This window comes from Mustelus asterias, chromosome 21, assembly GCF_964213995.1.
Source record: "Mustelus asterias chromosome 21, sMusAst1.hap1.1, whole genome shotgun sequence".
NCBI classification, from domain to species: Eukaryota; Metazoa; Chordata; class Chondrichthyes; order Carcharhiniformes; family Triakidae; genus Mustelus; species Mustelus asterias.
The window spans coordinates 4235010-4262375 of record NC_135821.1 but is presented as its reverse complement, the minus strand read 5'-3'; the positions used below and the strand labels follow the sequence as shown (position 1 = coordinate 4262375).

The window sequence follows — 27366 nt, the reverse complement described above, 5'->3', positions numbered from 1 at the left end:
GATGTACATCGGAGGTGGAGGGGTTCAGCTGCCTACCGCGCCCCGTGGCCAGTGATGCCCTTGGCGATCGACCTCCGGAGGTCCTGGTCCTTGAGGGCCCTGGCCGGCTCCCGGGTGTCTGGGATGTTTCCATGACACCCTCTTCATCCCGCTGCCCCTGAGATGCCACAGTGTCAGGAAGAGGGGAGTCAGAAGGTATAGCCACAGCCACAGTCTCCTGGCTGGAAGGCCCCGGCCTGGGCTCGAGCCCTTCCTTCTCCCTCGAGGTTCCTGTGGGCCCCTGGCTCACTCCATGGGATGCCGTGCTTTTGCAGTGAGCTCCAGAAGCTCCAGCGTCACCTGGCCCTGCCAGTCCTGGAGGATCATCTGCATCCTACCCATGGTGGTCGAGCCCTCTGCGATGGCCACCTGACTCGGGGGCCTCCTCTCAATGGCCGCAGCAAGCGCCCTCTGAGACTGGGCCGCACTCTGCAGCCTCTCAGCCATGACCCTCTGCAACTGGGCCACATTCTCAAGGGCTGCTGCCATAGCCCGCTGTGTCTCCGCGCTGTCCCACTGAGTCTCCTGCAAGCTCTTGAACCTCTCAGCCATGGGCCGCAGAACCTCGAGAAGTCTATTCAGTCCCTCAGCTGTGGCCTGCTGTGACTCGGCCATCGCTTGGAGCCTGCCACTCATGGTGAGGATCCCCTGCCCCAGCCTTTCCACTGCAGACGCCACCCTTGTGGCCTGGGAAGCACACAAGACAGGCAATAGCTGGTCTGCCTGAAAGCTTTGGGACTCCTCCCAGCAGCCTCGCAGTTGGTCCAGTGTGGCCGTCAGCCCCTCCTGCATTCCCTGGCTCTGTTGCTGCATCCCCAGCAGCTGAGGGAGAAGTGATCTCAGAGCCCCAGCATGGAGCCTGGGGCCAGCTGAGTCCTCGCCTCCAGCAGGCCCTCGCTCGCCAGAGTCCTCGGACGTTCCCTCCTCTACCCGATGTACATCAGCAGATGTGTCTTGAACACCAGAGAGTGACCCAGAAGCCTCACCACTAACCTGAATCACCGATGTGGGTATCTGGGATGGTGAGTTGCAAGGTGGAAGCCTCGGAGGTCCCACCATCCACTTCCTCCGAGGAGTCTTCCGAGCTGTCAGGGACAGGATGGGTCGGAGCAGCAGTGGGGCTGCAATGCCAGATGGCCCTGGCACATCGGGGTCCCTTCCTGCAACACAGGACACAAGGTTAAGTGCAAGGGAGGGAGAGGAATCTGGGCTGCATGCAACTTACTTGAGATTTCTCCAACAAGTGGAGTTCAGAGAATCATAGAAACCCTACAGTGCAGAAAGAGGCCATTTGGCCCATCGAGTCTGCACCGACCACAATCCCACCCAGGCCCTACCCCCATATCCCTACATATTTACCCACTAATCCCTCTAACCTACACATCTCAGGACACTAAGGGGCAATTTTAGCACGGCCAATCAACCTAACCCGCACATCTTTGGACTGTGGGAGGAAACCGGAGCACCCGGAGGAAACCCACGCAGACACGAGGAGAATGTGCAAACTCCACACAGACAGTGACCCGAGCCGGGAATCGAACCCGGGACCCTGGAGCTGTGAAGCAGCAGTGCTAACCACTGTGCTACCGTGCCGCCCACCTGCAGTTGTAACCAGAGTGGTTAAGGTGAACAGTACAGATGCATTTAAGGGGAAGATGGATAAGTATGTGAGGGAGAAAGGGATAGAAGGTTCTGTTGTTTGGTTGATATGAAGGTGGGGGGGGGAAGGCCCGTGTTGAGCGGTCGGGCTGAATCGATTGTTCCTGAACTGCAAAATTGTGCTTCAGAATGTTAGGAGGCTGGATCATGCCCTGGCCATGAATGCCAATGCTGCCACGTGCCAGGGAGAGTTTCAGAGTGACTGTGAAGCATTTTCTTTGCCCTTGCCCAAAATGTTGTCCATTTGAGAGTTGAAGCAGCTGGGGAACCAACAGGCCAGGCCTACAGGGGTGGCAAAGATGTCTCCAAGGGCATTGGTCGGGGATCACATAGCACCCACTGATCCTCTGTACGACTCCAACCGCTATAGGAGATGGGAAAGAGAGAAAAAGCTGCACGTTTTAGACAGAAAAGAAAGAAAGATTTGGGAGAGAGTTTTATGGGAAGGGCAGGGCCACAAAATGCAGTGAACCATTCAAAGCTTCATTTATTTTCGTGGAAACGGAAGAGTCCAGCAGCGGAACGGGCCGGAAAGTTCCGCCCTTGCAGAATTACATAACACTTTCCACAACTACCGAGGAAGTAGTAATATCCTTTCTATAATAGGGTGACCAGAGCTGTGTACAGTTGGTAGACGCAGGGAGGATGTTCCCGATGGTGGGGGAATCCGGAACCAGGGACCACAGTCTGAGGATTCAGGGTAGACCATTTAGGACGGAGGTGAGGAGACATTTCTTCACCCAAAGAGTGGTGAGCCTGTGGAATTCATTACCACAGGAAGTAGTTGATGCCAAAACATTGAATGTATTCAAGAGGCGGCTGGATAGAGCACTTGGGGCGAATGGGATCAAAGGTTATGGGGAGAAAGCAGGATTAGGCTATTGAGTTGGACGATCAGCCATGATCGTGATGAATGGCGGAGCAGGCTCGAAGGGCCGAATGGCCTCCTCCTGCTCCTATCTTCTATGTTTCTATGTTTCACCCTATTATAGAAAGGATATTATTAAACTAGAAAGAGCGCAGGAAAGATTTACGAGGATGTTACCGGGACTTGATGGTTTGGGTTATAAGGAGAGGCTGGATAGACTGGGACTTCCCGGGAGCGTAGGAGGCTGAGGGGTGATCTTGTAGAGGTCTATAAAATAATGAGGGCCATAGATCAGCCAGATGGTCGACATCTTTTCCCAAAGGTAGGGGAGTCTAAAACTAGAGGACTTTGGCTTAAGGTGAGAGGGGCAAGCTTTAAAGGAGATGTACAAGGCAAGTTTTTTTACACAGAGGGTGGTGGGTGCCTGGAACTCGCTGCCGAGGGAGATAGCGGAAGCAGATACGATAGTGACTTTTAAGAGGTGTCTTGACAAATACATGAATAGGATGGGAATAGAGGGATATGGTCTCCAGAAGGATAGTGGGTTTTAGTTTAGTCGGGCAGCATGGTCGATGCAGGCTTGGAGGGCCGAAGGGCCTGTTCCTGTGCTGTAATTTTCCTTGTTCTTTGTTCTTAGAGGTTTAAGGTGAGAGGGGAGAGATACAAAAGGGTCCAGAGGGGCAATGTTTTCACTCAGAGGGTGGTGAGTGTCTGGAACGAGCTGCCAGAGGTAGTAGTAGAGGAAGGTACAGTTACATGGGTAAAATGGATGTAGAGGGATATGGGCCAAACTCGGGCAACTGGGACTAGCTTAGGGGTTTAAAAAAGGGGCAGCATGAGCAAGTTGGGCTGAAGGACCTGTTTCCATGCTGTTAAACTCTAAGACTGAGTCTGGTCAACATTGTAATGCAGGAAAACGCGGCAGCCAGTTGGCGCACAGTGCAATCCCACAAACAGCAGTGTGATGAAGACCCAATAATCTGTTTTTTGTGTGATGTTGGCCAAAGGATGCCAGGAAGCTGGCGATTTCATCAAAGTAGCGCTGTGGGGTTCTTTTCCATTCACCCCAGCGGGCAGCTGGAACCTGGGCCCTAAAGATGGCACCTCAGACAGTGCAGCGCTCCCTCGGTACTGCACTGGATTGTGGTGCTCTGATCCTGGAGTGATTCACCAGCAACGGTGCTCCCCACGGAACCTGACGTGGCTGACGCTCTGATTTTGTAACATAAATTATAGAAACTATAGAATTAACATTTTTATTTCATAAGAGTACCCCCGATTTCTTGGGTTGTGATTCTGTGGCCGGCCAGTTGATGGCAGTGGCACTGAGGGAGGCCTTGTTGGGAGGTGCCGAGAAGCATCACCCACGGTATGATGTATAGAGTCACACGGTAAGGGATTCCAGAGAGAAGCAGCCTGCATGGAGCAGCGCCATGCATGGTAATATCTGGGATCTGCGCAAAGTCAATGATGAACAGTAAATGCTTCATATAAAATAAAAGCAAATGACTGGAATCTGAAACCAAAACAGAAAATGCTGGAAAATCTCAGCAGGTCTGACATAAGAACTAGGAGCAGGAGTAGGCCATTTGCCCCCTCGAGCCTGCTCCGCCATTCAATAAGATCATGGTTAATCTTTTCGTGGACTCAGCTCCGCTTACCCAGGAGGTGTCAGGGTGTGGGGAGGGGGGAGTGTGTGCGGGGATGGTGGGGGGCTTCTAAATGAATGAACTGACAGTATTTGTGCGTCTCCGCCAGTTTGTCAGCTTTCCAGGATGGTCCTGGCAGCAGCAGCAGCAATAGCAGCCAGGATTCCCTTCACAAAGTCCCCAAGAAGAAGAGCATCAAGTCGTCAATCGGCCGCCTGTTTGGCAAAAAGGAGAAAGGGCGCCTCGGACACGGCGTCAGGGAGCCTTCCTCACAAGGTGGGTGTCGTGCCGTGTGCGACGCTTGCAATTCTAACGTTAAAGGTGTTCGCCAGAGTAAGGGTTACCGCAGGACTGGTGGATAGCAGCACCCGCGGTATGATGTATAGAGTCACACGGTAAGGGACTCCAGAGAGAAGCGGCCTGCATGGAGCAGCGCCATGGATGGCAATATCTGGGATCTGTGCATAATCAATTGAAAGTTTATTAGTCACAAGTAAAGCTTACATTAACACTGCAATGAAGTTACTGTGAAATTCCCCTAGTCGCCACACTCTGATGCCTGTTTGGGGCAATGCACCCTAACCAGCTGTCTTTTGACTGTGGGAGGAAACCGGAGCACCCGGTGGAAACCCACGCAGACACGGGGAGAACGTGCAGACTCCACACAGACAGTGACCCAAGCCGGGAATCGAACCCAGGTCCCTGGCGCTGTGAAGCAGCAGTGCTAACCACTGTGCCATCGTGCCGCCCCTCATGTTGGCCAACTCTAGCTGTTCCTGCATATGTTAAGTAAAATGTTAGTTTTGTTTTGGATTTCTGGCCAATTGTGACATTTGCAGCCTGCAAGAAATGGCTGCCTTGCTAACTGATACTGAAATTTGAACTGTAAATAGTTTTTAAGCACAGATGCAAACATTTATTCTTTCCGTGGGATAAGGGCTGGGATCAACCCAAGCATGGAATAAATGTTTGCATCTGTGCTTAGTGTTTGAAGGTTCAGATTTGTTTGATTAATTTCATCCACTGTTGTGAAGAATTGTAGTGAAGAAAAGCTTACCACTGTGCCACCGTGCCACCCAATGATTAACGATAAATGCTTCATATAAGATAAAAGCAAAATACTGCGGATGCTGGAATCTGAAACAAAAACAAAAAATGATGGAAAATCTCAGCAGGTCTGACATAAGAACTAGGAGCAGGAGTAGGCCATCCGACCCCTTGAGCCTGCTCCGCCTTCAATAAGATCATGGCTGATCTTTTTGTGGACTCAGCTCCACTTACCCGCCTGCTCACCATAACCCTTAATTCCTTTACTCTTCAAAAATTTATCTATCCTTGCCTTGAAAACATTCAATGAGGTAGCCTCAACTGCTTCACTGGGCAGGGAATTCCACAGATTCACAACCCTTTGGGTGAAGAAGTTCCTCCTCAACTCAGTCCGAAATCTGCTCTACCTTATTTTGAGGCCGCGCCCCCTCGCTCTAGTTTCACCCACCAGTGGAAACATCTTCCCTGCTTCTATCTTATCTATTCCCTTATATATTTCTATAATAACTTCCCTCATTCTTCTGAATTGCAATGAGTATAGCCCCAGTCTACTCAATCTCTCCTCATAAGCCAACCCTCTCAACTCCGGAATCAACCTCGTGAATCTCCTCTGTACCCCCTCCAGTGCCAGTATATCCTTTCTCAAGTCAGGAGACTAAAACTCTACTGAGTACTCCAGATGTGACCTCATCAGCACCTTATACAGCTGCAACATAACCTCCACACATAGATGACCTTGTAGATCCTTAAGAGGTCCTACTCTCTCTCTTGTTACTCTTTTGCCCTTTATGTATTTGTAGAAGCTTTTTGGATTCTCCTTTGCCTTATCTGCCAAAACAATCTCGTGTCCCCTTTTTGCCCTCCTGATTTCTCTCTTAACTCTATTCCTACACCCTCTATACTCTTCAAGAGATTCACTTGATTTCAGCTGCCTATGCATGTCATGTGTCTCCTTCTTCTTCTTGACCAGGGCCTCAGTATCCCGAGTCATCCAGGTCCTCCTCAACTCAGTCCAAAATCTGCTCCCCCTTATTTTCAGGCTATGCCTCTAGTTCTAGTTTCACCCGCCAGTGGAAACAACTTCCCTGCTTCTATCTTATCTATTCCCTTCATAATCTTGTATGTTTCTATAAGATCTCCCCTCATTCTTCTGAATTCCAATGAGTATAGCCCCAGTCTACTCAGTCTCTCCTCATAAGCCAACCCTCTCAACTCCGGAATCAACCTAGTGAATCTCCTCTGCACTCCCTCCAGTGCCAGTATATCCTTTATCAAGTTAGGAGACCCAAACTGTACACAGTACTCGAGGTGTGGCCTCACCAGCACCTTATACAGCTGTAACACAACCTCGATGCTTTTAGCATCTGTGGGGAGAGAATAGAGCCAACATTTTGAATCTAGATGACCCTTCGTCAGAGCTGTAAATAAATAAATGCTTCATGGCTAACCAACCAAAACTCAAGATCTTATCATTGCTCCATCCATTGCCCATAAAGCAACACGGTGCTCACCAGCAGCCATTTTACAACGGTGGGTTTTCTGCGGCCATAACTCCTGTTTCTTCCTTTATAAAATCACAAGGTCACTGGTAAAGCCAGCATCTGTTGCCCATCCCTCATTGCCTTGAGAAGGTGTGGCGAGCTGCCTTTGTTAACACAGATGAGTGGCGTGCCAGGCCATTTCAGAACCCATAGTCATTTTTCTTTCAAGCGTACCTTCACACACGCCTTTTTTTCACCTCTTGTTTATCCTGGGGAAGAGTTGGGAGGTGGTGGAGGAAGGGCAGCACGATGGCACAGCGGTTAGCGCTGCTGCCTCATGGCGCCAGGGACCCAGGTTCAATTCCAGCCTCGGGTGACTGTCTGTGCGGAGTTTGCACATTCTCCCCGTTTCTGCGTGGGTTTCCTCCGGGTGCTCCGGTTTCCTCTCACACTTCAAAGGTGTGCATGTTAGGTGGATTGGCCACACTAAATTGCTCCTTAGTGTCTAAAGATGTGCTGGTTGGGTGGATTGGCCATGCTAAATTGCCCCTCAGTGTCAGGGGGATTAGTATGATTCTCAACTAATTATCAGCTTGCTGGACCATGCCATTCCATGGCCAACAAGTCCAACAACACCAGGTTAAAGTCCAACAGGTTTATTTGGTAGCAAAAGCCACACAAGCTTTCAGAGCTCCGAAAGCTTGTGTGGCTTTTGCTACCAAATAAACCTGTTGGACTTTAACCTGGTGTTGTTAAACTTCTTACCAACAAGTCCAGGCATGGGAGTTGAACCCAGAACTTCTGGCCCAGAGATAGGGATGCTCCCACTGTACTGTGAGACTTCCACAGCACACTGATAATGGACGAGTATCATCGAATCCCTACAGTGCAGAAGGAGGCCATTCAGCCCATCGAGTCTGCACCGACCACAATCCCACCCAGGCCCTAACCCCGTAACCCCATGTATTGACTCTGCTAATCCCCCTGACACTAGGGTCAAAATGGAATGGCCAATCCACCGAACCTGCACATCTTTGGAGTGTGGGAGGAAACCGGAGCACCCGCAGGAAACCCACGCAGACACGGGAAGAACGTGCAAACTCCGCACAGACAGTGACCCAAACCGGGAATCGAACCCAGGTCCCTGGCACTGTGAGACAGCAGTGCTAACCACGATGCCACCGTGCCACCCAGTTCAATTGAGTAATCCAGAGGCCCAGGCTAATGATCTGTGGACATGGGATCAAATCCCACCATGGCAACGTTTGGGATTTAATTTAAATTAATAAATCTGGAATATAAAGCTAGCCTAGCAATGGTGACCATGACAACCCATCATCAATTGTTGGAAAAACCCATCTGGTTAACTAATGTCTGTTTAGGGAAGGAAATCTGCCATCCTTACCCAGTCTGGCCTACATGTGACTCCAAGCCAACAGCAATGTGGTTGACTCTTAACTGTTCAAGGGCAATTAGGGATGGGCAACAGATGCTGCCCTTGTGATGCCCATGTCCCAATAAGGAGTCAACCTCACTGCAGTGGGTCTGGAGTCACAACACGAGAGAACCATCCCATGACATTCAATTATCACCGCTGAATCTCCCACATTCAACATCCTGGGGGCTACTGGATCCAGCCACATAAATACTGTGGCTACAAGAGCAGATCAGAGACTAGGAATCCTTCAGCGAGTAACTCACCTCCTGACTCCTCAAAGCCTGTCCACCATCTCACAAAGCACAAATCTGAAGTGTGTTGGAATGCTCCCCACTTGCCTGGCTGAATGCAGTTCGAAAAGATTCAAACTCTGGTCCCCAGAGCATTAACCTTGATCTCTGGATTACTAGTTCAGTGTCAGTACGACTAGGCCACTGCCTCCCCAGAACTGCACACAGTACTCTAGCTGTGAGCTAACAAGCATTTTATACTGCTCCATCATAACCTCCCTGCCCTTATATTGTATACCTTGGCTAATAATGGCAAGTATCCTATGTGCCTTCTTAAGCACCTTACCTACCTATCCTGCTACCTTCAGGGATCTATGGACATGCACCCCAAGCTCCCTGTGCACTTTCTTGCAAAAAACAGACTTATTACTTATATTTAGGTTGAGGGTTTTGGAGCTTTCAGCCAACCTCTAGAGAGACAGAGAGACATATCTTTCTTCTTTCAGAATCAGGCAGTAACTGCTTGTTTTAAAAAATGAAAGAGGAACTATGTTTCCCCAGCAAGTTTAGCTCCTCCCATTAAGAACATGACTCTGTCCCTGTCAATTAACCTAATCAAAACCCTACTCTGAAACCGCAGGGGAAACCTAAGTGAACACAAATGTATTAGCTCTGCTTAAACAAACACCCCAGTTACTTGTCCTGTTCTCCCAGCTACCAATGTAAAACATTTCTTCGACAAATTGGTACCCTGCAAAACAGATCTGAGTTTTAAACATACCCCTTACAAGAAATACGATATATATTCCTTCAATGTCATCACACTGTACCCATAACTGCTGTGTGGAGAATGGAACTGCATACATGCACTGGAGCCCCACACACAGGCTAGATCCTCAGGAATATGTGAGCCTGCTCCTGGCTGGTATGCGTCTCTCTCTCACCCGCTCGCTCGCTCTCTGTGCTCGCTCTCTCTCTCGCTCTCTCTCTCGCTCTCTTTCACTCTTCCTCTCGCTCTCCCTTTCGCTCACTCTGTCTCGCTCCCGCTCTCGCTCCCTCTCTCGCTCCCGCTCTCACTCTCTCTCTCGCTACCTCTCTCGCTCCCTCTCTCGCTTCCTCTCTTGCTCGCTGTCTCTCTCTTGCTCGCTCTCTCTGTCGCTCGCTCTCTCTCTCGCTCGTGCTCTCTCTGGCTTGCTCTCTCTCACTCTCTCTCTCGCTCCCTCTCTCGCTTCCTCTCTTGCTCGCTCTCTCTCTCTCGCTCGCTCTCTCTGTCGCTCACTCTCTCTCTCGCTCGTGCGCTCTCTGGTTTGCTCTCTCTGTCGCTCACTCTCTCTCTCGCTCGTGCTCTCTCTGGCTTGCTCTCTCTCGCTCCCTCTCTCGCTCTCTCTCGCTCCCTCTCTCGCTCCCTCTCTCGCTCGCTCTCTCCCTCGCTCTCTTTCGCTCTCTCTCTCGCTCTCTCTCTCGCTCCCTCTCTCTCGCTCTCTCTCTCGCTCTCTCTCTCGCTCCCTCTCTCTCGCTCTCTCTCTCGCTCTCTCTCTCGCTCTCTCTCTCGCTCTCTCTCTCGCTCCCTCTCTCGCTCCCTCTCTCGCTCTCTCTCTCGCTCCCTCTCTCGCTCCCTCTCTCTCGCTCTCTCTCGCTTCTTCTCTCGCTCTCTCTCTCTCGCTTCCTCTCTCGCTCACTCTCTCTGTCGCTCGCTCTCTCTCTCGCTCATGCTCTCTCTGGCTTGCTCTTTCTCGCTCCCTCTCTCGCTCCCTCTCTCGCTTGCTCTCTCCCTCGCTCTCTTTCGCTCTCTCTCTCGCTCTCTCTCTCTCGCTCTCTCTATCGCTCTCTCTCTCGCTCCCTCTGTCGCTCCCTCTGTCGCTCCCTCTCTCGCTCCCTCTCTCGCTCCCTCTCTCGCTCCCTCTCTCGCTTGCTCTCTCCCTCGCTCTCTTTCGCTCTCTCTTTCGCTCTCTCTCTCGCTCTCTCTCTCTCTCGCTCTCTCTCGCTCTCTCTCTCGCTCCCTCTCTCGCTCCCTCTCTCGCTCCCTCTCTCGCTCGCTCTCTCGCTCGCTCTCTCGCTCGCTCTCTCGCTCCCTCTCTCCCTTGCTCTCTCTCGCTCTCTCTGTCGCTCCCTCTCTCTTGCTCTCTCTCTTGCTTCCTCTCTCGCTCTCTCTCTCTCTCTCTCTCTCTCTCTCGCTCTCCCTGTTACTCGTTCTCTCCCTCGCTCACTCTCCTTCTTGCTCACTCGCTCGTACCCAGGTACAGAAGGTTAACCCATTGCGTCTTGTTTTATCTGTAGCCGGAACACCTGATGCAGAGATGTCCTCTCAAGATCCTCTGGGACTGTCGAAACTGGGGGGGCCGGTGGACAAGGACAGGAGAAATAAGAAAAAGTAAGTTTCCGCCGTACTTTTAAAGTTGGTAAACTTGATTCTTATTGGGTCCTTGTAACCATTCTGCTGCAGAGAATTCTGGGGGTGATTCTCCCAAAAAAGTTCGAAGTGCTGAATTCACTGGGAAACGGATGTAAATCGCGATAGTTTTTGCAGTGGGAGTTCAGACTCGAATCTCCCACACTCTGCGCAATGCTGAGGTCACAATTGTGAATATCATTAAAAACTCAGGGTGGGCGGGGACTCAGCGCCAGAATCTGACAGTTCCGGAACTCTCCGCCTGCGCAGTGACCCCGAACTGCCAGCCTGCGGTTTGCTGGCCAGCTTCCGGGACCCCTGCAGTGCTGCCCCTCCTGACACCCCCACGGCCCGATCGCGGCCCCCATGAACATTCCCAGGCCAGGCCCGTCTACCCCACCCCCTCCTCCCCACCACCCCTCCCGGAGTGCCCCAATCTCTAGCCCCCCCCCCCCTTCCCCCTCCCCACCACAGCAGTGACAATTTCCCCCTCCCCCCCACGAGCGGCAGACCCCCAGGCTGACCACCACCCCCCCCCCAGAACCCCCCCAATTGCTGGCCTCCCTCCTGTCCTGACTGATCGCCCCCTAGGCCCCGCCACCTGCAGGCCCCGTCCCCTTGGCACTGCCTGATGGGCAGTGCCAAGATTCCCCCTGGGCATGGGCACTTTGGCCATTGGGCAGTGCCGGGGGCACTGTCAGGGTGCCCATGCCCTAGGGGCACCACCCCCCGATTGTCCCCCCCCTTAACTCCAGCGGAGTCGTCCCGCTCGTTCCCCGAAAGTGGAGAGCTAGTCTGAACCTCACGGGAGTGAAATTGTACTGGCGGTGTGGGAGATGCTGGCGGGCCTGGAGACTTCAGTCCGGGGCCCGCTCAGCACATTGAAATAACATTAAAATAAGAGTTAAATCACTTACCTGCTGTTCCTGCCAGTTTCCAGTGTGGTCCCAACTGCGCCGGACATGAGGATGCGCGCGTGGCGAGAACGCATGCGCGAATCCCGCAAATCGGCACAACGAGATTCTCCCGGCCCGCCTCACAAAAGAATTAGCGCAGCGCGATGGGAAAATTGCCTCCCGAGTCTCTGGGCCAGTGTAACTCCAGGAGTAGAGTGAACACTGACTCTGGGGCAGTGTAACTCCAGGAGTGCAGTGAACACTGTCTCTGGGCCAGTGTAACTCCAGGAGTGCAGTGAACACTGTCTCTGGGCCAGTGTTAACTCCAGGAGTGCAGTGAACACTGTCTCTTGGGCCAGTGTTAACTCCAGGAGTGCAGTGAACACTGTCTCTTGGGCCAGTGTTAACTCCAGGAGTGCAGTGAACACTGTCTCTGGGCCAGTGTAACTCCAGGAGTGCAGTGAACACTGTCTCTGGGCCAGTGTAACTCCAGGAGTGCAGTGAACACTGTCTCTGGGCCAGTGTAACTCCAGGAGTAGAGTGAACACTGACTCTGGGCCAGTGTAATTCTGGGGAGAGGGCGGGGAGGGGGCAGGGGAGGGGGCGGGGGAGGGGGCAGGGGAGGGGGCGGGGGAGGGGGCGGGGGAGGGGGCGGGGGCGGGGAGGGGGCGGGGGCAGGGGCAGGGCGGGGCAGGGAGGGGGCGGGGAGGGGGCGGGGGAGGGGGCGGGCGGGGCGGGGAGGGGGCCTGGCTAAGTGACTCTGTCAGAGGGGAGTGCAGACTCAAAGGGCTGAATGGTCTCTTCTGCACTGTCGGGACTCTATTTTGTTCAATGACCGTGAAACCATTGCCATTTGTTGTAAAAACCCATCTGCTTCACCAATGCCACAGAATTTCTAGAGTGTGCGGCAGGGACAAGTTGGGCCGAAGGGCCTGTTTCCATGCTGTAAATCTCTATGACTCTCTGACCATTGGGTCTACACCGACCCTCCAACAGAGCATCTTACCTAGGCCCCATCCCCATAACCCCACATATTTACCCCGCTAATCTCCCTAACCCACACATCTTTGGACTCTAAGGGGCAATTTAGCACTGCATGGTGGCACAGTGGTTAGCCCCAGCATCAGGGACCCGGGTTCGATTCCTGGCCTCGGGTCACTGTGTAGAGTTTGCACGTTCTCCCCGTGTCTGTGTGGGTTTCCTCCGGGTGCCCCGGTTTCCTCCCTTAGTCCAAAAGACGTGCTGGTTAGGGTGCATTGGCCGTGCTAAATTCTCCCTCAGTGTTACCCGAACAGGCACCAGAGTGGGCAATGTAGTGGGCTGATCGGCCTGTTCCTGTGCCATGCTGTTCTATGTTCTAATGGACTAAATCAATCTGTTTTAGAATCCTTCAGCGCAGAAGGAGGCCATTTGGCCCATCGAGTCTGCACTGATCACAATCCCCCCCAGGCCCTATCCCCATAACCCCACTTATTTACCCTAACTGGTTCCCCTGTCACTATGGGGCAATTTAGCACGGCCAATCCACCTCACCCGCAGATCTTTGGAGTGTGGGAGGAAACCGGAGCACCCGGAGGAAACCCACGCAGGGAGAATGTGCAAACTCCACACAGACAGTGACCCAAGCCGGGAATCGAACCCGGGTCTCTTGGGGCTGTGAGGCAGCAGCGCTAACTACTGCCTAATGTGCAACTCCAGACCCACAGCAATGCGTCTAACACTTAAAATGCCCTCTGAAATGGCCTGGCGAGCCACTCAGTTCGAGGGGCAATTAGGAATGGGCAACAAATGCTGGCCCAGCCAGCGACGCCCACGTCCCAAGAAAGAATGAAAAAGAACTAAAGTACTTGAAGTTGGCAGCAGCAGCGCTAACCACTGTGCCACCGTGCCACCCTATTTACAGCCTCAGGAAGAGTGTAATATTCATTCTGTGGAAGAAGGCACGGGTGGAGGATGAAGGCTGGCAGAGATCAGTTGGGCCGAATGGCCTGATTCCCTGAATCCCTCTGCAAACTCTTGATGCTGTCAATTTTGAGAGTGCGTCCTCAGTAACAGTTTGGAACCTTGCTTTGCAGGCACGAGTTGCTGGAAGAGGCTTGTCGTCAGGGCCTACCATTTGCCTCCTGGGACGGGCCTACAGTCGTGGCTTGGCTCGAGGTGAACACATCTCTTTTCCATTGATATATCGCGTCTAAGTGAGAAAGGAAGGGGGCTGAACACTCTGCATTTGAAGGGATCCCCAAGTGGTCCTTTTTTAACAATTATAATATATCCCCAGGGTGTGGCATCGCTGGCAAGACCAGCATTTATTGCCTATCCCTAATTGTCCTTGAGACATCATTTGTGAGCCACCTTCTTGAACCACTGCAGTCCTGTAGGGTGTATATGTTCCCACTAGGGAGGGAGTTACAGGATTTTAGAATCCCTACGGTGCAGAAGGAGGCCATTTGGCCCATCGAGTCTGCACTGACTCTCTGTCAGAGCGTCCCACCCAGGCCCTATCCCCGAAATCCCATGTATTTACCCGACTAATCCCCCTAAACCACATATCCTGGGACACTAAGGGGCAATCTAACATGGCCAATCCACCTAACCCGCACATCTTTGGACACTAAGGGACAATATAGCATGGCCAATCCACCTAACCTGCACATCTTTGGACACTAAGCGGCAATTTAGCATGGCCAATCCACCTAACCTGCACATCTTTGGACACTAAGGGACAATTTAGCATGGCCAATCCCCCTAACCTGCACATCTTTGGACACTAAGCGGCAATTTAACATGGCCAATCCACCTAACCCGCACATCTTTGGACATTAAGGGACAATTTAGCATGGCCAATCCACCCTAACCTGCACATCTTTGGACATTAAGGGACAATTTAGCATGGCCAATCCCCCAAACCTGCACATCTTTGGACACTAAGGGACAATTTAGCATGGCCAATCCCCCTAACCTGCACATCTTTGGACACTAAGCAGCAATTTAACATGGCCAATCCACCTAACCCGCACATCTTTGGACATTAAGGGACAATTTAGCATGGCCAATCCACCCTAACCTGCACATCTTTGGACATTAAGGGACAATTTAGCATGGCAAATCCACCTAACCTGCACATTTTTGGACTGTGGGAGGAAACCGGAGCACCCGGAGAAAACCCATGCAGACACGGGGAGAACGTGCAAACTCCACACAGACAGTGACCTGATGCCACTTCCTGGCACTGTGAGGCAGCAGTGTTAACCACTGTGCCACCATGCCACCCTATGAGAACATAATAGGAACACAAAAGACTATGAGACATAGGATCAGAAGCAGGCCATTCGTCCCACCAAGTCCCATTCAATGAGATCATGTCTGAACTGATGTGATAATCCTCAACTCCACTCTCCCGCTTTATCCCCGTAACCTTTGAAAGGTTGAAACGTCACTGAAAGTCTGTCTGTCTCAGCCTTGTCGGCCATTCAGCCCCTCAAGCCTGTGCTACCAGGCAATAAGCTCATGGCTAATCTGAATGTGGCTTTAACTCAGTTTCCTCTATAACCCTCGACTCTCTTGTCGATTGAAAACCTGTCTAACTCGGCCTTGAATATATTCCGTGATCCACAGCTCCCACTGCCCTCTGGGGAGAGAATTCCACAGACTAAACACCCTCTGGAAGAAAAAAATCCTTATTGCTTCTGTCTTAAATGGGAAATCCCTTATTATGAAACTGTGCCCCTTGGTTCTTGTTTCCCCCATGGGGAGAATTAACAGCATGTATTTGATTTGATTTGATTTATTATTGTCACATGTATTGCGATACAGTGAAAAGTATTGTTTCTTGCGCGCTCGACAGACAAAGCATACCGTTCATAGAGAAGGAAAGGAGAGAGTGCAGAATGTAGTGTTACAGTCACAGCTAGGGTGTAGAGAAAGATCAGCTTAATGCGAGGTAGGTCCATTCAAAAGTCTGGTGGCAGCAGGGAAGAAGCTGTTCTTGAGTCGGTTGGTACGTGACCTCAGACTTTGTATCTTTTTCCCGATGGAAGAAGGTGGAAGAGAGAATGTCTACGGTCCGTAGTTACGCTGGCTGCTTTTCCGAGGCAGCGGGAAGTGTAGACAGAGTCAATGGATGGGAGGCTGGTTTGCGTGATGGACTGGGCTTCATTCACAACCCTTTGTAGCAGGAGCCATACCAAGCTGTAATACAACCAGAAAGAATACTTTTTGTGGTGCATCTGCCAAAGTTGGTGAGAGTTGTTGAGGAAATGCCAAATTTCCTTAGGATCCTGAGAAAGTAGAGGAGTTGGTGGGCTTTCTGAACTATAGTGTCAGCATTGGGGGGGAACAGGACAGGTTTGTAGACCCAGTGATGGTGAAGGAATGATGATTCGTGCTGAAGTCGGGATGCTGTGTGACTTATAGGAGTAGGGGGACAGGGAGAGGCCATTCAGCCCCTCAAAGCTGTTCCACCATTCATTTGGATCCCAATCGGGCTCTCTCTATCTTAAGTCCCATCTGCCTGCCATCGTCCCGTATCCTTTAATCCTCCTCACAAAACAACAACATACCATTGTCAGTTTTGAAATTTTCAGTTGACCTCCAGCCTCGCCGCTTTCTGGGGAAGAATGTTCCAGATTTCCATAATGCCTTGTGTCAAGACCTGTTTCATTCCAAAATGGCCGCCTCAGGTCTTAAGGGTCCCTTGACACTCAAAATGATGAGGTAAAAGGATAAACGATGAGGTAAATATTATTTCCACCACTCAGGGTGGTTAGTAATTAAAGGTGGTAAATTTAAGATTCCCCCCGTGTGGAAGTGGTGAGAAGAAATATCTTTATACAGAGGGCGGTCAGAATACGCTTGGGCTGACAAGTGGCAAGTAACATTCGCGCCACACAAATGCCAGGCAATGACCATCACCAATAAGAGACACTCTAACCACCGTCCCTTAACATTCAATGGTGTTCCCATCACTGAATCCCCCACAGTCATCATCCTTGGGGTTACCATTGACCAGAAACTCAACTGGACTCACCACATAAACACAGTGGCCACAAGAGCAGGTCAGAGGCTAGGAATACTGCAGTGAGTAACTCACCTCCTGAATCCCCAAAGCCTATCATATATATCCTACAGTGCAGATGGAGGCCATTCGGCCCATCGAGTCTGCGCTGACCACAATCCCACCCAGGCCCTATCCCCATCACCCCATGCATTTACCCTAGCTAGTCCCCCTGACACAAAGGGGCAGTTTAGCATGGCCAATCTAACCTAACCTGCACATCTTTGGGCTGTGGGAGGAAACCGGAGCACCCGGAGGAAACCCACACAGACAAGAGGAGAATGTGCAAACTCCACACAGACAGTGACCCAAGCCGGGAATCGAACCCGGGTCCCTGGCGCTATGAGGCAGCGGTGCTAACCACTGTGCCACCGTGCCGCTCATATCCACCGTCTACAAGACACAAGTCGGGAGTGTGATGGAATACACTCCACTTACCTGGATGGGTGCAGCTCCAACAAGACTCAAGAAGCTCGACACCATCCAGGACAAAGCAGCCCCGCTTGATTGGCACCACATCTATAAACATCCACTCCCTCCACCACCGACGCTCAGTAGCAGCAGTGTGTACTATCTACAAGATGCACTGCAGCAATTCACCAAAGATCCTAAGACAGCACCTTCCAAACCCACGACCACTTCCATCTAGAAGGACAAGGGCAGCAGATACATGGGAACACCACCACCTGCAAGTTCCCCTCCAAGCCGCTCACCGTCCTGACTTGGAAATATATCGGCCGTTCCTTCGCAGTCACTGGGTCAAAATCCTGGAACTCCCTCCCTAACGGCATTGTGGGTCAACCCACAGCACGTGGACTGCAGCGATTCAAGATGGCGGCTCACCACCACCTTCTCAAGGGGCAACTAGCGATGGGCAATAAATGCTGGCCCAGCCAGCGACGCCCATGTCCCACGAATGAATAAAAGAAAGAATACTGGATGCGCTATCAGAGTGTAGAATCTGGTCTAGCTTTTTACAAAGTAAAGTTTATTTATCAGTCACAAGTAAGCTTACATTCACACTGCGATGAAGAATGAACTTGTGAAAAAGAATAGTTTGAAAGGGAGGGGGGTGACGGTGAGGTTTGCAGAGGCTGAAGGGGATAGTTCCTGCGGAGGGCTGGCAGAGGCACAAGGGGCCGAATGGCCCCCTCTTTGTGCGCTGACAGAATGAAGCAGCAGTGGACGGATACGTCGGAATTTTACCGTCACGGGAATCGGAGCGGGTGAGGGGCGGACCATGGCCCGGTCCGTTGACGTTAGACGGGTTTTATGGTTTTGGGACGAGCGAGGCCAGGTAAACCTGCCCACAGGTTAAAGGTCATAGGTCAAAGCAGCAGGCAGCGACAGGAGGGAACAGGTTTCCCGGGGGGGTTTGAATCTGGGGTGCACTGGACCAGGTGAGGTGGAAGCCGATTCAATCCAGGTTTTCAAAAAGATATTGGATAATAATCTGAATAAACCAATCGGGGTAATGGGGTAAAGGTGGAGGAGTGGGACTCAGTGGGATGTGGAAAGAGCAGATACAGACACAACGCGGTGAATGGGACGGAGATGGGGCCTGTTGTTGGGGAAGTTGTCTATAAAGTGCTTGGTGTGGATGTATCAGGACGCTGTTTCCATCTCTTTCTCTCTCTCTCTCTCTAGCTGTGGGTGGGGATGCCCGCCTGGTATGTGGCCGCCTGTCGTGCCAACGTGAAGAGTGGCGCCATCATGTCCGCCTTGTCCGACACGGAGATCCAACGTGAGATTGGCATCAGCAACCCTCTGCACAGACTCAAGCTGCGATTGGCCATTCAGGAAATGGTGTCGCTGACCAGCCCCTCGGCACCCACCGTGTCTCGGATGGTAAGGGCTCTCTCTGCCCGGCCGGGCACTCCCCGAGCACCAAGTCCCACAAACTGAATCCACACCCACCACTCATGGGGAACGCATGCTTTACGGCACTGCCCTCTCTCTCTCTAACTCTCCCTCTCCCTCTCTCTCTCTGACCCTCTCTCTTTCTCAATCACTGCAACCACCTCCTGTTCTCTCTCTCTCCCTGAACCCCCCTCTCTCCCTGCCACCCTCTCTTTCTCAGCGGCCCCCTCCCCATCTGTCTCTCTCTCTCTCTCTCTACCTACAACTCCTCTCTCTGCGATCCTCTCTCTCTCTGCAATCCTCCCCCTGCAGCCCTCTACCTCCCTGCGACCCTCTCTCTCTCTGCGACTCTCTCCCTGCAAACAATGTCTCTCCTTGTGAACCTTGTCTCTCCCTGCAACCTCTGTCTCTCTGCGATCCTCTTTCTCTCTCTGCAGCCCCCTCCCTTCTGCCTCTCCCTCTCTCTCTCTCTCCTGCACTGGCCTCTTGACCGCCACCCCCCACCTCCCCCCCCCCCCCCCCCCCCCCCCCCGCCCCTTCTCTCCCTCTCCCCTTTGTTCCTCTCTTCTCCCTGTTTCATCCGGCCCACACTCGCTCTCTCTTTCCCTCTTCCCGGGTATGTTTTGAAAGGCTGTGTGCAGAATATCCATTCAGAGCGATGTTTATCTCTGTCTCATTTATGGGTGTTGTAATGTTTCTGATTCCGTGCCTCCTTCTCTGTCTTGGCCGCCCCTCTTCTCCCTGACCTTCAACCTCTGACTGGGCCACGCTGCGTCATGTGACCAGAACACGGGCAACGTGTGGGTAACACACGAGGAGATGGAATCCCTGACGGCATCGACCAAAACGGTGAGTGCCAACACCCCGTAACCTCCATTAATCTTCGGCCGCGTGCCTTCACGGGCTGATTATGGGGAACTATTGACTCCGAGAAGGCCTGCAGTGTGGCAGTCCGTTGACCAGAACATATGGGATAGGAGCAGGAGTAGGCCATTCGGCCCCTCAGGCCTACTCCTCCATTCAATAAAATCATGGCTGACCTGATGGTGGTCTCAATTTCACTTTCCCGCCAGCCCCGAGTAGCCCTTGGACTCCCTGGTCAATCAAAAATGTGTCCCAACTCATCCCCCGCCGCCACCACCGCCGCCCAATGAGTATAGGCCCAACTTGCTCAGCCCGTCTTCAGAATGTAACCCTTTCATCCCCGGGTGTGGGGGGTTTAGGTCCCCACATCACTGGTACATTTTGAGTTAAATCCCATTACTTACCTCGAGCCTTCCCACTTTGTTATGACCCCGATTGTTTTAAATGCACTTTGGAGCCACAAAGACAGAAGCCAGATGAGCACACGGTAGCACAGTGGTTAGCACTGCTGCCTCACAGTGCTAGGGACCCGGGTTCAATTCCTACTTCGGGTCACTATCTGTGTGGAGTTTGCACGTTGTCCTCGTGTCTGCGTGGGTTTCCTCCGGGTGCTCCGGTTTCCTCCCACAGTCCAAAGATGTGCAGGTTAGGTGGATTGGCCATGCTATGTCAGGGGGATCAGCAGGGTTAATACGTGGGGCATGGGTGGGATTGCTGTCGGTACAAGCTCGATGGGCTGAATGGCCTCTCTCTGCACCATAGGGATTCTCTGATCACTATTGGTGCCTTTGGGGTTAAGAAGTGTCTCATTGCAACGTGTTACGAAAAAAAATTATCCAAATTACAATTGCATTGAATCGCACCCTGAAGGGATAATGGTGAGATTCTTGTGTGGCGGTGAATTACTATGGCAACGGGCCCCTGGGGAATGAAGCCTTGGTTTCCCATGCTCTGGGTGTTCTCTGGAGTACCACTGGGGTGATGATTTTTATGTAATAACAGTAAATTTCTGGGTAGAAGCACATTTGTTCGCAGTGGCCGATCTGTCCAATCCTTCCACCAATTCCTTCACTGCAGTTCGGTAACTAATAATTCCGGCTCCTCTTTACTAACAGAGAATTAACAAGCTCCTTTTATTTAAAACAAAACCTGCCCTTGTCCCCCCTTCCCCCTCCTTCACTAGCAATCTGTTCCACAATTCTAACACTTTACCAGAACAGATTTTGGTTTGATTTGATTTATTATTGTCACATGTATTGGGACACCGAAAAGTATTGTTTCTTGCGCGCTGTACAGACAAAGCATACTGTTCATAGAGAAGGAAACAAGAAGGTGCAGAATGTAGTGTTGCAGTCATAGCTAGGGTGTAGAGAAAGATCAACTTAATATATGGTAGGTCCATTCAAAGGTCTGAAAGGGAAGAAGCTGTTCGGTTGGTACGATTTGGGTGGCACAGTGGTTGGCACTGCTGCCCCACAGCGCCAGGGACCCATGTTCAATTCCGGCCTCGGTCACTGTCTGTGTGGAGTTTGCACATTCTCCCCCGTGTCTGCGTGGGTTTCCTCCGGGTGCTCCGGTTTCCTCCCACAGTCCAAATATGTGGGTTAGGTTGATTGGCCATGCTAAATTGATTGTAGTGTCAGGGGATTAGCAGGGTAAAGGGGTTAGAGGGGTTACAGGAATAGGGCCTGGGTGGGATTGTAGTTGATGCAGACTTGATGGGCTGAATGGCCTCCTTCTGCACTGTAGGGACTCTATGATTCTATTCTATGATTCTATGGTACATGACCTGGGACGGCACAGTGGTTAGCACTGCTGCCTCACAGCGCCAGGGACCCGGGTTCGATTCCCAGCTTGCGGAGTCTGCATGTTCTCCCCGTGTCTGCGTGGGTTTCCTCCGGGTGCCCCGGTTTCCTCCCACAGTCTGAAAGACGTGCTGGTTAGGGTGCATTGGCCATGCTAAATTCTCCCTCAATTCCCCCTGAGCCGGAATGTGGCGACCAGGAGATTTTCACTGTAACTTCATTGCAGTGTTAATGTAAACCTACTTGTGACCGCTAAGGACGGTTTTTTTAAAATGGGGGGGTGGGGGGGGGTGGTTACGGGGATGGGGTGGAGGAGTGGGCTGAGGTATGATGCTCTTTCGGTGAATTGGCGCAGCCTCGATAGGCAGAATGGCCTCCTGCACTGTAGGGATTGTATGGTCCTATAGAGACACACAACAGCTGCGGCCTTTCCACACTCACTGTATCCTAAGAGAAAATAAATACCAATCTGAACTGTTTCGGGTCAATGGGCAGGGGGCTGTCTCGATGGTGAAGCAGGGAGGTAGAGGTGAGGGTATACACAGTGGATGCTGCCGTCTCCAATGGTTTCTTTCCCCAAGCCTCGAACTGGGCTTGTTTTCTCCTCACGCCGGTTTATTGACGTAACCTGCTCGCTCCCTTGTCGCACAAAAACATCGGAAACTGGGGCAGGAGAAGGCCATTCGTTCCCTCGGGCCTACTACACCATCGACAAGCCTGATCTCCCACTTTGACTTCTTTCCCAGCCGGTCCCCGTGTCCCCTTACCCCCCTCCCCCCCCCCCCCCCCCCACCCTCGGTGCTCCTTAGCCTGTAGGATGTAGCACTAACCTCACGCTAACACTGTACTAACTGTCTTCTTGCATCCTTTCATCTCCTGCCTCACTAACCTTTAACCTCACCGACGGCAGGAGGCCAAAGAAATCAGCTGGGACCAGGTGGGTTCTTCACATTATTTATTTTTTCAAATCTTCCTTCGAAATCCAGTTTACCATGTTGTCAGCCGGGCCACAGGGTTCAGTTAGCTCGATTGCCTAGGCCGTGGCGCAGAGAGTTACGTCAGTGCCAGAGGATCAATCCCCGCGACGCCTGAGGTAGTTCCCGGGTGCAGAGAAGGGTACCGGGGGGCATCTCCTCCCTCCCTCCCTCCCACGTCTCCCTCCCTCCCGCTTCCCGCCCCCCATCCTCCTCCCCTTCCTCCCCCCTCCTCCCTCCTCCCCCTCCTCCCTCCCCCCTCCTCCCTCCTCCCTCCCCTCCTCCCTCCCCTCTTCCCTCCCCTCCTCCCCCTCCCCCCCTCCTCCCTCCCTCCCCTCCTCCCCCTTCCTCCCTCCCCTCCTCCCCCTTCCTCCCTCCCCTCCTTCCTCACCTCCTCCCCCTTCCTCCCTCCCCTCCTCCCTCCCCTCTTCCCTCCCCTCCTCCCCCTTCCCCTCCTCCCTCCCCCTCCTCCCTCCCCTCCTCCTTCTTCCTTTCTCCTTCCACATCCTCCCACCCCGTCCATCCTCCCGCCCTCCTCCCCTCCTCCTCCTCTCCCTCTTTCCTTCCCCTCCTCCCTCCCTCCGCCCTCCTCCGCGCCCTCCCGCCTCACTCCCTCTCTCCTAATGCCCTCCTGCCCCCCTTCTCCCCCTCCTCCCTCCCTCCCTCACTCCCCCGCCTCCCACCCCCTCCCCTCTGCCTTGCCCTCCTCACCTTGGCCCCATACTGATCTCCTGGCTCAGCCATTATCCCTTAGTGTCCAAAGATGTGCGGGTTAGGTGGATTGGCCATGCTAAATTGCCCCTTAGTGTCAGGGCGACTAGCTAGGGTAAATACGTAGGCTTACGGTGATCGGGACTGGGTGGGATTGTGGTCGATGCAGGCTCAATGGGCCGAAGGGCCACCTCCTGCACTGTGGGGTTTCTATGGTTTTACAAATTTGACATCCTTACATTAAAGGCGCTATGCAGATGCAAGTTTCTGTGGTTGTTGGTTTGCCAACAGGACGTTCCGCCAATCTGATGTACATTAATAAAGGGTTCGTGCTGGACACCTTTGGCATTCTGTTACCTTTGACCCCGTCACCTTTTGACTGTGACCGAACACTTTGACCTGTTGCGTTGTCAATGAATCTGTCACCACCCTCTCTGACGACGCTCGGAGGGGCCACTGACCCTCCTTCAGATGTGGAGTCTCTCTATTCTTAGTCCTGGTGTAATTCCGGAGTGTTGATCCTCTAGATCCTGGCGTACGGGGACATGAACCACGAGTGGGTGGGGAACGATTGGCTGCCCAGCCTTGGTCTTCCGCAGTATCGGAGCTACTTCATGGAATCGCTGGTTGATGCCCGCATGTTGGACCATTTGACCAAGAAGGAACTTCGAGGCCAGCTGAAGATGGTGGACAGTTTCCACAGGTACGCTTGCCCTGTGGCCTCTTGGTTGGCACTGCCAACTGCAGCCTGTGACTGGGCACTGCCCTGAATATTGTCTCTTCACTAGGCACAACCCCACCCCTCCCCCTGCGCCCCAGTGCTAACGCACGGTCGTTAGCACTGCTGCCTCACAGCGCCAGGGACCCGGGTTCGATTCCCGGCTTGTGTCACTGTCTGTGTGGAGTTTGCACATTCTCCCCGTGTCTGTGTGGGTTTCCTCCGGGTGCTCCGGTTTCCTCCCACAGTCCGAAAGGCGTGCTGGTTAGGGTGCATTGGCCGTGCTAAATTCTCCCTCAGTGTACCTGAACAGGCGCCGGAGTGTGGCGACTAGGGGAATTTCACAGTAACTTCATTGCAGTGTTAATGTAAGCCTACTTGCGACTCATAAATAAACTTTAACTTTAACATTTTCACTTTAACCTCTTGTATCATATCAACCCCAAGTCAACTGATGAAGTGTGAAAGGAGAAGCGAATAATTTTGTTGGGATTATTCGCAGAAGGCAGCATTGTGTATGCTTGCTTCCGATCTGCCAATCATGGGTGGGATTCTCCCGCCACGCTCACCCCAAAACTGGAAAACCCCGCCCGAGGTCAACAGACCTTTGCATGGTTCCCCCTCCCCCCCCCCCCCACCCACCCTCCTCCCCCACCCCGCCCCCCGCCGCCCACTACGATTCCCATGGCAAGCAGGACTGGAAAATTCCCCCCACCACCACCAGTACCCCAGCGGTCTCTCTTTATAAATGCTCTAAGTACCTAATTAAACAACGCCCTTCGCCTGTGTATCTTAACAATGTAACCAGCACACCGTTAACATCTTGGACGTTGCCAAACTAACATTAACTAGCATTACTGATCATCGTCTTGCTGTCCATGGGATCTTGCTGTGCACAAATTAGCCACCACGTTTCCCTGCATTACAATGGTAGCACGCTGGCACAGTGGTTAGCATTGCTGCTTCACAGCGCCAGGGACCCGGGTTCGATTCCCGGCTTGGGTCACTGCCTGTATGGAGTTTGCATGTTCACCCTGTGTCTGCGTGGGTTTCCTCCCACAGCTTAAGATGTGCAGGTTAGGTGGATTGGAAATGCTACATTGCCCCTCAGTGTCGGGGGGCTAGCAGGGTAAAGACATTGGGTTACGGGTGCTCCGGTTTCCTCCCACAGTCTGAAAGACGTGCTGGTTAGGGTGCATTGACCCAAACAGGCGGTGGCAGAGTGTGGTGACTAGGGGATTTTCACAGTAACTTCATTGCAGTGTTAATGTAAGCTTACTTGTGATGAATGAATAAACTTCTAACTTTAAAAAAAACTTTACTTTCGCTCATTGGTTGTAAGCACCCTGGGATGTCCCACGGTGGTGAAAAGCGCTAGATAAGTGTGTAAGAGGGCATTATTGTGCAGAGAGAATGGACACGGCGGATGAGGAAGGTTCCCTCCTGTCCTAACCTGAATGCCTCTTTGTTTTAGAATCAGTCTCCACTATGGCATCATGTGTCTGAAGCGACTGAACTACAACAAGAAAGACCTGGAGAGCAAACGGGAAGGGAGCCTCGTTCAGCTGAAAGGTGAGTTGGAATTGCTGTGTGTGGAACTTGGTGCCTGAGGGCAGTCAGGTTGAGGGCAGGAGACCAGCATCGTAACATTGCTTAACCACAAATGTGCGAACTGGAAATCCTCCGTCACTATAAATATTTATCTGCAATCTGAAACAGTGACAAAACATTGTACGTACGTAACGAACATACCAACATACTCATCCACTCGTTCCCTCAAAGCTGCTCTGCCATTTCAGAGAAATTGTTGGCCAGAATCCTGAGGGACAGGATTTATGAGCATTTGGAGAGGTTTAGTATGCTCAAGAATACTCAGCATGGCTTTGTCAAGGGCAGATCGTGCCTTACAAGCCTGGTGGAGTTCTTCGAAAATGTGACTAAACACATTGACGAAGGGAAAGCGGTAGATGTGGTTTATATGGATTTTAGCAAGGCGTTCGATAAGGTCCCCCATGCAAGGCTTCTAGAAAAAGTGAGAGGGCATGGGATCCAAGGGGCTGCTGCCCTGTGGATCCAGAACTGGCTTGCCCAAAGGAGGCAGAGAGTGTGTATAGATGGGTCTTTTTCCAAATGGAGGTCGGTCACCAGTGGTGTGCCCCAGGGATCTGTTCTGGGATCCTTGCTGTTTGTCATTTTCGTAAATGACCTGGATGAGGAAGCGGAGGGATGGGTTGGTAAGTTTGCCGACGGCACGAAGGTTGGTGGGGTTGTGGATAGTCTGGAGGGATGTCAGAAGTTACAGAGGGACATAGATAGGATGCAAGACTGGGCGGAGAAGTGGCAGATGGACTTCAACCCAGATAAATGCGTCGAGGTCCATTTTGGCAGGTCAAATGGGATGAAGGAGTACAATATAAAGGGAAAGATTCTTAGTACGGTAGAGGATCAGAAGGACCTTGGGGTCCGGCTCCATAGGACTCTAAAATCGGCCCCGCAGGTGGAGGAGGTGGTTAAGAAGGCGTATGGTGTGCTGGCCTTTATCAATCGAGGGATTGAGTTTAGGAGTCCGGGGATAATGATGCAGCTGTATAAGACCCTCGTCAGACCCCACTTGGAGTACTGTGCTCAGTTCTGGTCGCCCCATTACAGGAAGGATGTGGAAAAGATTGAAAGGGTGCAGAGGCAATTTACAAGGATGTTGCCTGGATTGAGTGGCATGCCTTATGAGGATAGGCTGAGGGAGCTCGGTCTTTTCTCCTTGGAGAGACGTAGGATGAGAGGAGACCTAATAGAGGTGTATAAGATGTTGAGAGGCATAGATCGGGTGGACTCTCAGAGGCTTTTTCCCAGAGTGGAAATGGCTCCTACGAGCGGAGACAGGTTTAAGGTGCTGGGGGGTAGGTACAGGGGAGATGTTAGGGGGACGTTTTTCACACAGAGGGTGGTGGGCGAGTGGAATTGGCTGCCGTCAGTGGTGGTGGAGGCAAACTCAATAGGGTCTTTTAAGAGACTCCTGAATGAGTACATGGGACTTAATAGGATGGAGGGTTATAGATAGGCCTAAAAGGTAGGGATATGTTCGGCACAACTTGTGGGGCCGAAGGGCCTGTTTTGTGCTGTAGTTTTCTATGTTTCTATGAATCTTTTTGATTTGATTTATTATTGTTACATGTATTAACATACAGTGAAAACTATTGTTTCTTGCGCGCTATACAGACAGAGCACACTGTTCATAGAGAAGGAAACGAGAGAGTGCAGAATGTAGCGTTACAGTCATAGCTAGGGTGTAGAGAAAGATCAACTTAATGCGAGGTAGGTCCATTCAAAAGTCTGACAGCAGCAGGGAAGAAGCTGTTCTTGATACGTGACCTCAGACATTTGTATCTTTTTCCCGAATCTTAGCACCGTTTATGCCGGTGGGATTTTCCCATCCCGCCACAGTGAACGGAGCTTTGGCCGGCCGCCAAATTCTCCGAACTCGCTGCAGCGGGGGCTCAGCGGGAATGTCCAGTAAGATCGCGCCCGTAGAATCCCCACCGTGCAGAAGAGGTGATTTGGCCCTCCGCGTTTGCACCGACACTCTGTTGGAGTATTGTCCCCAAGCCCTCTTCCCCCGTCCTAATCCTCTAATCCCAAACACATTTTCCATGGCTAATTCCACCTAACCTGCACATCTTCGGACACT

At 52.1% G+C, this 27366-nt stretch overlaps 1 protein-coding gene across 1 annotated transcript in view; it reads left to right on the top strand.

The window, feature by feature from the left end:
- The window catches only part of LOC144509046 (liprin-alpha-3-like), a 137755-nt gene that overhangs the window by 94384 nt on the left and 16005 nt on the right, over window positions 1-27366 (top strand). Inside the window, exons 16-22 of the mRNA XM_078237329.1 lie at window positions 4325-4491; window positions 10689-10782; window positions 13772-13853; window positions 18397-18597; window positions 19396-19458; window positions 23491-23666; window positions 25156-25253. Coding sequence (XP_078093455.1) covers window positions 4325-4491; window positions 10689-10782; window positions 13772-13853; window positions 18397-18597; window positions 19396-19458; window positions 23491-23666; window positions 25156-25253 — 881 coding nt within the window. The remainder of the gene's footprint in view (window positions 1-4324; window positions 4492-10688; window positions 10783-13771; window positions 13854-18396; window positions 18598-19395; window positions 19459-23490; window positions 23667-25155; window positions 25254-27366) is intronic.